Source organism: Leucoraja erinacea, chromosome 4 (genome assembly GCF_028641065.1).
Source record: "Leucoraja erinacea ecotype New England chromosome 4, Leri_hhj_1, whole genome shotgun sequence".
Classification (NCBI taxonomy): Eukaryota; Metazoa; Chordata; class Chondrichthyes; order Rajiformes; family Rajidae; genus Leucoraja; species Leucoraja erinaceus.
Window position 1 is genome coordinate 2,073,564 of NC_073380.1, and position 13,735 is coordinate 2,087,298.

A 13,735-nucleotide genomic window follows, 5' to 3' on the forward strand; every position below is an offset into this window, starting at 1 on the left:
GCACTGAACAGCTTTCAACACTGGTTCTTCCCAATGCTGTTCTTGTTTGTAGGCAGGGAGTAAAAGCACAGCTAGGTGGTCAGACTTCCCGAATTGTTGCTGGGGAACGGAGCAGGTTTTTTTAATGGATGTGTGGAATTGGTCGGGGGTGCTCTGGAACCTGGTGGGACAAGAGACATGCTGACAGTATTTTGGTAGTACGCTCTTGATATCGGCTTGATTGAAGGAGCTTTGTCAAGGATGCAGAGGAGATTTCCCAGAATGTTGCCTGGGTTAGGGGGTATAGTTACAGGGAGAGGTTGGACAGACTGGATTGTTTTCTCTGGAATGCCGAAGGTTGCAGGGAAACCTGATAGAAGTATATAAAATGATGACAGGCACAGTCAGAACCTTTTTCCCAGGATGGAAAAATGCAAGGGTGAAGGTGGGAAAAGTTTAAAGCAACTGAGTGGGGCGACTTTTTTTTTTTAAACGTAGGGCAATGGCTAGAAAAGTACACCAATGCCTCTACTTCCTGAGAAGGCTTAAGAAGTTTGCCACGTCCTCACCAACTTCGACAGATGTGCCATTGGAAGCATTTTACTGGGATGCATCACAACATGGTTTGGGAACCGCTCCACCCAACACCGCAGGAAATTACAGAGAAGTGTAGATGCAGCCCACACCATCGCACAATCCAAATTCCCTTCCATTGACTCCATCCACACTTCGCACTGACTCGGCAAGGCCACCAGCGTAATCAAGGACCTGTCTTACCTCGGACACTCGCTTCCTTCCCCCCTCTCCCATCAGGCAAGAGCGTGAAAATACATTCCTCCACATTCAGGGGCAGTTTCATCTCAGCTGTAATCAACCATCCTGTCACCAACTGTAGAGTGGTCCTGACCTACCATCTACCTCATGGGGAACACTCGCACTATCATTAATCGGACTTTACTAAATATTATCATGCACTGAAAGTTATTTATTTGATCCTGTATCTGTGTACTGTGGACGCCCTGATTGTAATCAGGCTGGCTGGATAGCATGCAATAAAAAAGCTTTTCACTATATCTTGATACACGTGACAATAAGAGCCTGGTCTTGTGCTGTTCTGTTGTCACAAATAAATAAGCATTCTAAAGGTTAACATCAACAATAATGCCTCATTATCATCATGGGCGCTTCGGAGCAAATACAGGATGAACCATGCACCTCAAAACGTGTGTGACCATTCGTCTTAACTGTGTGGCCATGATTTTTTAATCTCTATTCGATTGCCCCCTCAGCCTCCTGCTCTCTAGAGAAAAAGCCAATCCAAGCCAGTTTTCCCACATAACTCAAGCCCCAGTATCATCCTTGTGAATCCTTTCTGCATCCTTTTCAGCTTAATGACATCAATCTATAACTAGGAAACGAGAATTGCAGATAAAATTCTGCAGTCTCTCTCTGGGTTGTTCTTCTACCTTGCTCATCCCCAGTGGTTTTTGGTCTTATCTTCAATAAGATATTAACGAAAAGGTTGCTTCCACAACCAGATTTCATTGGAATAATTTGAACAACACTGAGTTCAACCTGTTTTAAAGAGATTCCTTTAGTCCTATTTATTTCTCCCCGCCCCGTCTCTGTTCCTGGAAAGTGTCACTGTCTGATCTATCGGTGGTTCCGATGTATCTGGCTTTTATTTTAAAACTTGACTTTCAATACTCATGTACCTTTGTAGCCATTTCCATCCATGTCCACTCCTCCTGATATGGAATGGCCAAACATGCGCAATTCTGGATCAATGTTCTGTGCCAGCAGTTTCTAGAAGAGTGAAGGTGCAACAGACATTAGCTAAAAAAAACAAGTTCAATTGTAAATCTGACGAGGCACCCACATATATCTTCTAATAGTGTTGCAACATAGACATAGAAATTTAGAAAAATAGGTGGAGGAGTAGGTCATTCGGCCTTTCGAGCCAGCCCGCCATTCAATATGATCATAACTGATCATCTAAAATCAGTACCCTGTTCCTGCTTTTTCCCCATATTCCTTGATGCTGTGGGATGGGTACGTGTTTTTTTTGGGAGGGGGGGAGGGGGGGAGGGGGGGGTGAGAGGATGCCAAGATCTCCTCTCAGAAAAGACAGTAAATTAACATCATTTACAACACATGAGATCCTCCTCTCAGAAAAGACAGTAAATTAACATAATTTACAACACATGATGTCTGAATCCAAACAAAACTCCATGCAAATAGTTTAGATATCATGAGAACGAGAAGCCACACAGTGACCGAAAAGATTCAAAGCAGTGTTGCACGGGTGGCCCAAATCTTATTTTGTGCTTTCCCCTCACTGTCAAAATCGGAGGCTCATGACAGAACGGGGTTTGCACCCAAAGGACACTATTCTGTCAGCTCCACCGTTTGTGTGGACCAGACAGTTAAGCCGGGTTTCCAAGGTGTTTACAGATGAACATGGGCAGCCACTAAGGGAATCTTAGGTCTTTAGTGGGGGCATTTATTTAAGAAAGTTGGATTCTAGTTTCTCTAGATAACAAGACAGTCCATGGCTAACTGCAGCAAGACCTGGCCAGCATTCTGGTCTGTACTAATAAGTGACATGATACAATCAAAAACATTACTGTACCATTCTACTGGGTTTTTTTTAATTGCTGTTTTTTTCCTTTTTCTTTCCTCCCACAATATGTAATATGTAAAAGAATATGTGATTCTGTTCCATTCTGTTTGTAATTTGTTTGTTTGTTTGTTTGTTTTTTTGCACAAAGTCCTCGAGCATTTGCCACTTTTCATTTCACTGCACATCTCGTATGTGTATGTGACGAATAAACTTGACTTGGCTTGATTCTATCATTTTGTCTCTGAGTTATCTTTTCCAATTTCATTTATTCAATCACCATGACGAGCAGTGGTACCTATGATTGCTCATTGATTCGGGGGGCGATGCAGCATAGAAAAGGGCCCTGCATTCCACCAAGTCTACACCAAACCTTAAGTCTACTAATCCTAGTCTGATCCACTTTATTCTTCTACCATTCTCAATCCACCGCAAATTCTATTACTGCAGTACATTACCTGCTGCCCTCATTATACTCTGTCATATAGAGTAGCTATGGTATGGGAGCTTACAGTCAACAACCACCAAAGACTTCTTTCTCATGTTACATCTTATTTCCAAACTGATTCCACCTGTTCTTCTGAGCTAAGATTATTCCTTACTATAATACTCTCTTCGTCATTTATTATCCACATCATTTTTACTTTCAACCAACCCTTCCAAAATGTGAAACACGTCAAAATATTTAGTTTGTAGCCCGGCCACTTTTTCACGTATCTTTGTAATAGCTATCAAATCAGATCCATTTGCCTCTATTTGTGCCATCAACTCATTATTATCTTGTAATGAATGCTGCATGCATTCAGATAACGAGCCTTTAATTGTAGGTAGACAAAAATGCTGGAGAAACTCAGTGAGTGCGGCAGCATCTATGGAGCGAAGGAAATAGGCAACGTTTCGGGTCAAAATCCCTTCTTCAGACTGATGTGGGGGGGGGGGGGAAGAAAGGAAGAGGTGGAGCCAGAGGGCTGAGGGAGAGCTGGGAAGGGGTGGAGAAAGTAAGGACTACCTGAAATTGGAGAAGTCAATGTTCATACCGCTGGGGTGCAAACTGCCCAAGCGAAATATGAGGTGCTGCTCCTCCAATTTATGGTGGTCCTCACTCTGGCCATGGAGGAGGCCCAGGACAGAAAGGTCGGATTTGGAATGGGAGGGGGAGTTGAAGTGCTGCTTTGAAGGAGCCTTTAATTGTGTCTGTTTAGCATTTCTCCTGATTCAGAAAAAAGAGAAAATAAAATATAAACAGCAAGGACAGAGAGAGATGCAATGCAAACAGCTTGTCAGCCCACAGCAACATCAAGGTCCATTCTTTTACACTAATCCTGCTGTAACCTATTTTATTCTCCCTGTATTCCCATCAACTCTGACTTATCTGCATACTAGAGCAATTTCCAGTTACCAACTAACCTACCAATCTGCATACTTTGGGGATGTGGGAGGAAATTGGATTAACTGGAGGAAATTTACACAGTCAATCAATCAATCAACCTTGTGTTTAAGAAGGAACTGCAGATGCTGAAAAATCGAAGGTACACAAAAAAGCTGGAGAAACTCAGCGGGTGCAGCAGCATCTATGGAGCGAAGGAAATAGGCAACATTTCGAGCCGAAATCCTTCTTCAGACAATCAATCAATCAACCTTTATTGTCATCTTGCAAAGCAACAGTTGTACAGTGCAAAATGAGAAGACGTTTCCCTGGGAATACCGGAGCATCGCACATGAAACTTAAAACATTTCACACATAATAACAGTAAAAACAATCCAGTCCCTGATGAAACAGTATAAATAGTTAAAAGCAGGTAAAACAGCAACATTAAAATACAGTAAAAACAATCATTAAATTGGCCAGGGCAGCTGATTTGAGTGGCCAGTGCCAGAGTTATTAAAATGTCAGTGCAAAGCCGCAGAATCAGGTGACTGTGAGTACAGAGTGACTGTTTAGCAGCCTCACAGCCTGTGGCAGGAAGCTGTTTAGCAGCCTGGTAGTCCGGGCTTTGATGCTACGGTATCTCTTGCCTGATGGCAGGAGATCCAGGTGTGTGTGGAGGGGGTGCAGTTTGTCCTTAGCTATTCTCAGAGCTTTTTTCAGACAGCGTCACAGACAATCTGCAAAATCCACAAGGAGAGCATGAGCTGTCAGGCTGTAGGACAGCGACACCACAATGTCCTCTTTCAAGATTGGCAACATAAAATAGCACTAAGTTGTAGCAATGATAGCGTCAGTGAAATAAATCAATAAATACCATTGAATATCTGGAGACTAATCCATTGGGATCTCCGTGATAAATGTAGACGGCTCCTCGAAAATCATTCTCATTAGGTGCTCCAATTGCAACATCTGAAAAAGAAACTTCAATCATAAAAATGGTGTGGATAAGGTGGTCTAGTGGTTTTGATGTGGAATTAGAGTGTGGTGCATTGGAGTGGAGTCTGCAGATTTGCGAGATCACCCTGGAAATAGAATTGAAAGTAGTTTGTGACTGCAGGATGCGTTTTGCCCATATCCCTTTAAACCTTTCATATCCACGCACCTGTCCAAATGTCTTTTAAATGTTGTTATGGTAGGTACAGAAAATGAAAATATAGGGGGCGAGCCTAAAGAGGTTGTCCCACTTGGGCGACCTAATTGCCGAGTTTAGAAGAGTTTTAAAAAATGACATGTTGAAGACCTCCTTCGACTATGTTGAAGACTTCCTTTGACCTCCTTCGACTATGTTGAAGACCAGCTTCGACTAGCTACGCCTAACATCGGGAAAATTGGACACCGAATAGTGGAGCGTGAAGACGACCTCCTTCGATCTCCCTTCAACTATGATGAAGACCATCTACGACTACCTTCAACTACCCTCGATTACTTTCGACTAACATGGCGACCTACTACGACCTACTATAACTAAATCTACGAGTAAAAATGTATCGATTTTTTCCATGGTGACCTTTTTTTACTCGCGGGCATTTTTCAACATATTGAAAAAAAGGCCGCGACCTAACTGAGGCCTTGAGTACGCGGAGACCACGCTCGAGCATGAAGGAGAGTTACGAAGACCTCCTACGACCTCGTGTCGACCATGCTGCGAGTATGAGTCGAGGGGCAAACTCGCCAGAACTCGCGGATTAGGTCACCCAAGTGGGACAGGCCCTTTACATCAGTACTGAATTCAAAAGGACACAGTTTATGCTCACTTTGAAAGACAGGGACTGATTAAGAGGATTCAACATAGATTTGTGTGGTAGTCCTGTCTCACTAATCCAATTGGGTTTTTTTTCAGAAATAAGGCTTTTGGCAAAGTCCCACATTTTGTTCCACAGTTCGGTCCAGAAGGTTCGTACACATGGCATCCATGGCAAACCAGATCCAAAACTGGTTGGGCAATAAAAGGCAGAGGATAGTGGTCAAGAGATATTTTTCTAACTGGAAATTGGTAACTAATCGTGTAGAGCAGGGATTGATAGTGGGAACATTGTAGATTGCCTAATGATTTGGATGCAAAAATACAAACATTAATTAACAAGTCAAAATTAGCAAAGAAGGTTGTTGAAGGGTACAGAGGAACATAGATTGGTTGACAAGTTTGATGGATGTAATTTAATCCAGACAAGTGTGAGGTGATGCATTTTGCAATGTCAAACACTAACAGGATATACACAGTAAATGGCGGGGACCTCAGGACCTGTTGATGTACATACATAGAAACATAGAAACTAGGTGCAGGAGGAGGCCATTCGGCCCTTCGAGCCAGCACCGCCATTCATTGTGATCATGGCTGATCGTCCGCTATCAATAACCCGTGCCTGCCTTCTCCCCATATCCCTTGACTCCACTAGAGCTCTATCTAACTCTCTTAAATCCATCCAGTGACTTGGCCTCCACTGCCCGCTGTGGCAGGGAATTCCATAAATTCACAACTCTCTGGGTGAAAACGTTTTTTCTCACCTCAGTCTTAAATGACCTGCCCTTTATTCTAAGACTGTGGCCCCTGGTTCTGGACTCGCCCAACATTGGGAACATTTTTCCTGCATCTAGCTTGTCCAGTCTTTCTATAATTTTATATGTTTCTATAAGATCCCCCTCATCCTTCTAAACTCCAGTGAATACAAGCCTAGTCTTTTCAATCTTTCCTCATATGACAGTCCCGCCATCCCAGGGAACAATCTCGTGAACCTACACTGCACTGCTTCAATCACAAGGATGTCCTTCCTCAAATTAGGAGACCAAAACTGTACACAATACTCCAGATGTGGTCTCACCAGAGCCCTATACAACTGCAGAAGAACCTCTTTACTCCTATACTGAAATCCTCTTGTTATGAAGGCCACCATTCCATTAGCTTTCTTCACTGCCTGCTGTACCAGCACGCCAACTTTCAGTGACCGGTGTACAAGGATGCCCAGGTCTCGCTGTACCTCCCCCTTACCTAACCTAACCCCTAACTACATCTTGGGTACATGTTCATAGTTCCCTGAAAATGGGGCTGCAGGTGGATAGGACAGTGAGGATGGCATTCCTGCCTGTATAGGTTGAGACATTCTTGCTTTCACTTAATGGAGATACATCGCAGAAACAGGTCCGTCGGCCCACTGAGTCTACATAGACCAGCGATCGCACCATACACTAACACTATCCTAGAGACTAGGGACAAATTACAATTTCACCAAAGCCAATTAACCTATAGACCTGTGCGTTTTTGGAGTGTGGGAGGAAACCAGAGCACCCGGAAAAAACCCACATGGTAGCAGGGAGGACGTACAGACAGCGCCCATAGTCAGGATCGGACCTGGGTCTCTGACGCAGTGAGGCAGCAACTCTACCAATGTTCCCTATCTTCATAAGCTGAGACATTCCGTGGAATATTTACAATATCGTGTGCAGAGATATAAAACATTATTCATGCTGCGTTTGGAGTATTCTGCGCAGTTTCTATTGCCACATGATAGAATGTGGTACGATTAGAATGTGCAGAAAAGATTCACAAGGATTTTGCCTGGAATGACAGGTTTCACCGATAAGGAGAGGTTGGATCGGCTGGTTTTAGTCTCACATAAACGTCGGAGGCTGAGGGATGACCCCATAGAAGTTTACAAGATTGTGAGCGGCGCAGATAGGGTAGTGAGTTTGTCTTGTTCCTAGCATGGGGTCAGCTAGAACTAGAGCCCATAGATTTAAAGTGAGAGAGGAGAAATTTAAAGGCGATATGCGGGACAACATTTTTCATATAGCGGGCGACAGTTATATTGAATAAGATGCCAAGGGAAATGCTAGAGACAATTACAACTACAGATACAAATACATGGCATTTGGTCGGGTATTTAGATAGGAAATGGGTAGAGGGATATGGGTTTAATGTGGGCACAAGGGATTCGCATAGGCAGGCATCACAGTTAGCATGAACAAGTTGGGCCAAAGGGCCCGTTTCTGTGCTGCCCAACCCTATGACACTACTTAGTTTAGTTTAGTTTAGAGATACAGCGTGGAAACAGGGCCTTTGGCTCACTGAGTCCGCGCCAACCAGCAATCCCCGCACATTAACACTATCCTACACTCACTAGGGACAATTTACACGTACACCAAGCCAATTAACCTACAAATCTGTACGTCATTGGAGTGTGGGAGGAAACCGAAGATCTCGGAGAAAACCCACGCGGTCACGGGGAGAACGTACAAACTCCTTACAGACGGAAACCCGTAGTCGGGATCGAATCGGTGCTGCAAGGGCTGCAATCGCTGCAAGACAACAACTCTACCGCTGTGCCACCGCCAATGACTCTATTTCTCTTTATACAGCTGCTGCCCGTCCTACTGATTTCAGCATGTTCTTGATTTGTTTCAAATGATTGACAGCATTTTACAATCATAAAAAGTAAACTTTAATGAAATAAATGATGGGGCTATAAAACATTCCAAACAGAAACAAGATGCACGATTGAGGTGCTAAATGATTCTTAGCATTTATGTTTTAAAAAATGGATAGTGACGGGGACGTCAAAATTATGTGGGGGTGGAGACTTGGCACTGGATTAAAAATGGTCTTGGAAGTCCGACTTGGAAGGTGAGGAGAAAGTAAAGAACCCTTCCTAATCCACAGCAGCAAAGTCCCAGATTGCAGAGGGAAGTAGGGTTGAAACTGCAGAGACTGTGGCCACCTTCTTGTAACCCTCCTTGGATAGTGCGCTAATGCTGGACATCCTAAGGCATATAAAGATAGATACGTTTCTGGGGCTTGATCTGATATATTGGATGACACAGTGGGAAGCAAGAAAATAAATTGCAGGTGCCCTGGCAGAGACATATGAATCATCATTGGGCACAGGCGTGGTGGCGGAAGACTGGAGGATGGCTTATGTTGTACCTCTATTTAAGAAGGGCTGCAAGGAAAAACCTGGGAACTATGGGCCAGTAAACATATCATTTGTAGAAACAAAGAACTGCAGATGCTGGTTAATACACACAAGGATACCACTAGTCACAGGCCTCAGTCTGAAAAACAACCTTCCACCATCACCCTCTGCTTCTTTCCATGAAGCCATTACTCTACCTTAGTCAGCAAGCTCTCCCTGGATCCCATGCAATTTAATCTTCCAGAAGAGCATTTGTTGTGAAATCTTATCAAATGCCTTTCTGAAGTCCATATAGACAATGTCTGTGGCTTTGTCCTCTTCAACTTTTTTGGTTATTTCTTCTAAAACCTCAATAAGATTGTAAGACCTCCCACATACAAAGCCTGTCTGGCTATCCCTAATAGCAACTAATTACTATTCAAAATGAAGAAGGGTTTTGAAAGATTAACCAAAAAGAAACAATTTCCACTGCAGCGGGAGTTGGCAACTAGAATACACAGATTTGAAGCTATTGGCAACAAAAAACAGAAAGGAAAAAACATATTTTTATGCTCTGTATAATTAAGATCTGGAATGTATTGTCAGGAACAGTGATAGCAGAAGATTTAACAGTAACTTTCAAAAAATAATTCATATGCTCCTGTAAAGGACAACATTTGCAGGCTGAGAGAAAACAGTGAAAAGTAAACTGCTGAGAGAAGGTCAAGCAGGATCTATGGAAGAAAAGGGATGGACAATATTTATGTATTATAGGGATGGACGAGAGTGCAGAGGGAAGTTAGCCAGTGGAAAGATCTGTAAGAGAAAGGTGACACAGAGATGATCTCATGACAGTGAAAGATAAATGGTTTGTTTGCAACTTTATAGGGCTTTGGTTAGGCTGCATTTGGCTTATTGGATGCAGTTCTGGTCACCTCTATACAAGAAGGAGGTGGTGGTTTCGGAAAGGGTGCAGAGGAGGTTTACCAGAATGATACTTGGATGAGGGATGTTAGCCATAGAGAGAGGTTGGACAGACTTGGATTGTTTTCACTGGAGATTGAGGGGAGCCCTGATGGACGTATATAAAATAATGAGAGGCATAGATAGGCAGTCAGAACATTTTCCCCAGGATGGAAATATAAAATATTGGAAGGCATAGTTTTAAGGCAAGAGGGACAAAGTTTAAAAGAAATGTGCAGGGCAAGCTTTCTTTTTTTTTACGCAGAGGGTGGCAAGTGTCTGGATGGTGGCAGAGGAAGATACAATACTGGGATTTAAGAGGCTTTTGGATGGTCACATGGATATGCAGGGAATGGAGCGATAAGGATTATCTGCAGGCAGATAGGAGTTGGTCTTGGCATCGTGTTTCGCACGGACATTTGTGGACAAAAGAGCCCGCTCCCGTGCTGCGCTGTTCTACATTCTTTGTATAATTTAGTTTAGTTTCTGTTATACAATCTTTTTTATGAGTTGGACATTTGAAAAGAGTCATGTTCCATCCTATTAAAATCCCATTGGAAAACATTGATGCAAAACATTAAAGCAAATAATGTTACTTAATAAATATATTTATTTGTTTTTCTTGCAGCCCGATAGTTGTATTACCAATGCATTGAGAATTAATATTTTAAAATCAGAATACCAGGAAGTTAGTGAATAAAGAGAAACAAAAATCTGACAAAATCAATATTTTTGTAATCTTGAGTGCTTATGGTCTATAAATATCGAAGTACCCACCTGGAAATCCATCGTCATCAATATCGCCAAGAGAGCCAATACACTGACCAAAGTGAGCATTATAAATGCCATCTCCATTCAAAAGCTGTTGTTCTTCCAGTGCTGCCTACAAATGGGAAGAAGGTCATGTTGAGAAAAATGTATATATTCTGACCATATAATGTCTTTGTTCCACTCCATTCAGAAATCACATGCTCTATGATTGGAAGATTCCAGATGAATTTTCACAAGAATATAGGCGGATTTTAGCACTGAATGTATAAAACTACCCAGAGTGAACTATGCCTTGAGCTAAGGTGTTCCAGTATGGTCATGCTTCTGGCATCTATCCAGCAATGTGGAGAACTGCCCAGGTTCATCTATTAATATATAAAACTCAAATCCATCCGTCCGCCTGCAGTACGGATCCCTTCCTGCCTTTTGATTCGTTGACGGCTGCTCCTTCCTATCAGCTTCCAACACACTTCGAAACAAAGTTGCAAGACAGGAACACTGAACTTTTCACTGCTGCAGCAGGCAGGGGAGGTGCAATTGAGGGAGGCAGGGGAGTGCTGGAAACTTACATTTGGCAACGGCTTCAGTTCCATTGGAGGAGACGGGTGCATGGTGGAATATTGGGTTGGGGGAATCACACCATTGGGGGAGCAGACCCAACGGGTCTGCACTTGGTCTAGTATATTCATAAAAGCAAGACAAATCCAAGTAGGCAAGTTACAGTCTACTTTCAGTCATCAGTATTTGTATCACAGAAGTTCATAGCAGTACCACCTAGCTTTGACAGTCAATTGCACCCTCAACAGTGAGCAACCTCTCCCCCACCCACCATCCGCCCCAATGACCAGCAACTCGATTGGACATTGTGCACAAATACCATACCCACAAGAGCAGTTCTGAGTCTGGCTATCCTGCAGCAAATGGATCACTTCTGATACCACAGAGCCATTTTGTCATCTGCAAGGCACTCATCAAAAATGTGATGAAATGCTGTCCACTTGAGTGTAGTTCCAAAGATCTGGACACTATCTAGCACCTTGCAACTCACTTGATTGGTAATCCAACATTATCCTGAACATTCATTTCCTACTCGAATGATGCACAACGGTTACAGTGCATACAATCTACAAAATGCAGTACAGTCCACTCCGAGACCCCATCTCAAAACCACAACTGCATCAAGGAGGGCAATGCAAGGACGTGCGAGAGAAAGCTGTCAATAAACACCATCCTTACTAACACATAGACGGTGGGTCATTCATTATCACTGTGTTAAAATTCTGGCAATCCACCACCATCCTTCCCATTCTCCACAGCAGTGCAGAAGTACATTCACGAGGATATCTGCGATTCAAGATGGTGGATCACTGTTTACTGTTTACTGGTTTACTGTTTTCAATCACATAATCTGCATTCCACATTCTTTTATCCAATACAATACAATACAATATTTATTGTCATTTGAGCCTCAGTGAGGCTCAAACGAAATTCCGTTTCCACAGCCATACAAACAAAGACAATTTCCTACAGACATACACACAATTTAATTCACACAAACGTCCATCACAGTGAACCCACTGTGATGGAAAGCAAAGTCTTTTCTCTCCCTTGTTCTCCATGTCTCTCCCGTTGTCCAAGCCCCAGGCGGGTGATGATAAGTCCCACAGCCATTTTAGGCCGTGCCGGGCGATTTACGGCCCCGCTCCCGGTCTAAAGGTCACTGTGTTGGAGCCCCCGGCGGGCGCTGGAATGTCCCACGGCCATGAAGCCGCGCCGGGCGATGTACAACCCCGCTCCGGGTCGTTCCAACCCCGCGACACGGGCTGGAGAAGTCACGTTGCAGGAGCTCCGGGATGCGGTCTCCTCAACTGGACCCGCGAGCACCCGATACCCCGACAGTCCACTGGACCTGCGGCTGCGTTGCTGGAGCCTCCGAGCCCCAGTAGTCGAGTCGCAGCAGCGAGTCACCGCTGTTCCCCACGCTCCGAGGCCGGCCAGCCCCATGATGGTGAGTAGTCCGCAGCTCCGCAGTCTCCCGAGCCCCCGGGTCATTCAGGTTGGAGGCCGCTCCACAGTGCTAGGCCCCAACGACAACGGAGACCCGACAGGGAAAAGGTCGGGTCTCCCGTACAAGGAAGAGATTTTAAACAGTTTACCCCTTCATCCCCCCCCCCGCCCCCCACATATACACATTTAAAACCAGTATTAAAAAAACACCAACACTACATTTAACTAGACACAAAATTAAAAAAAAAGACAGACAGGCTGTTGGGGCCGCTGCAACGGGTGAGTCACGCCGCCAAACAAATCTCACATAAGGATACACCCTTGGGAATCTTATTGTCTGAACATGCCTCCTTGTTATTGGGTCCTGCATCCCATTTGACAAGCACTTGTCTGAACGTATCGAAATCAAATGAAATGTCTCCCAATAGATCTTTTACTAGCAAAATACTTCAAGATGGCTAGACTATTGATCACAAATATTAGACTTACATTGCCTCTGTTGATGAAAACAGTTACTTGTCCCTCATCTCTTATCTGTGTGAACATGGGGGCTCCAACTAGAAGATCTGAGTATCCATCAGAGTTCAAATCAACCGAGCACAGTGATGAGCCAAAGTAGGAACCCACCTAGAACAAAGAATATCAAAATATGGCATCTTCATACTGATAAATACAATCTGTGGTACTTAGTAGCCAGTTGTATCCTGATAATCCCAGTCATACTTGATGTTTTCATAAACAATATTCAGCACAGGTATTGAAGATCCGTGCTGAATATCAATGAAAAACTCAGTGTAGAAAAATCAATCATTTAACAAAATAAATTATCTTTTTTAAAAAAGCTCCTACAATATTTTACAATACTCAAAGTATTCTGATGAAACAGGAAATACAAACTGGGTATGCATTTAAAATTAATGATTCAACAATCGCGCAGAATACATGTGGTGAGTGATGCTTTTCAGAACGAACATGAAACTAAAAATTAATGTTAAAATTAATGGGTGAAAGGCAAGGAATAGGCAACCATTCCGTTTAGTTTAGAGATACAGCGCGCAAACAGGTCCATCGGCCCACCGA

General features: G+C 43.4%; 1 protein-coding gene across 3 annotated transcripts in view; it reads right to left on the bottom strand.

The window, feature by feature from the left end:
- The window catches only part of itga9 (integrin, alpha 9), a 369,220-nt gene that overhangs the window by 259,090 nt on the left and 96,395 nt on the right, over positions 1-13,735 (bottom strand). For all 3 annotated transcript variants that reach the window (XM_055633502.1, XM_055633503.1, XM_055633504.1), the window contains exons 9-12: positions 13,145-13,282; positions 10,655-10,760; positions 4,843-4,937; positions 1,695-1,785 (exon numbers count right to left, since the gene is read on the bottom strand). In XM_055633502.1, the coding sequence (XP_055489477.1) occupies positions 1,695-1,785; positions 4,843-4,937; positions 10,655-10,760; positions 13,145-13,282 (430 nt within the window). The remainder of the gene's footprint in view (positions 1-1,694; positions 1,786-4,842; positions 4,938-10,654; positions 10,761-13,144; positions 13,283-13,735) is intronic.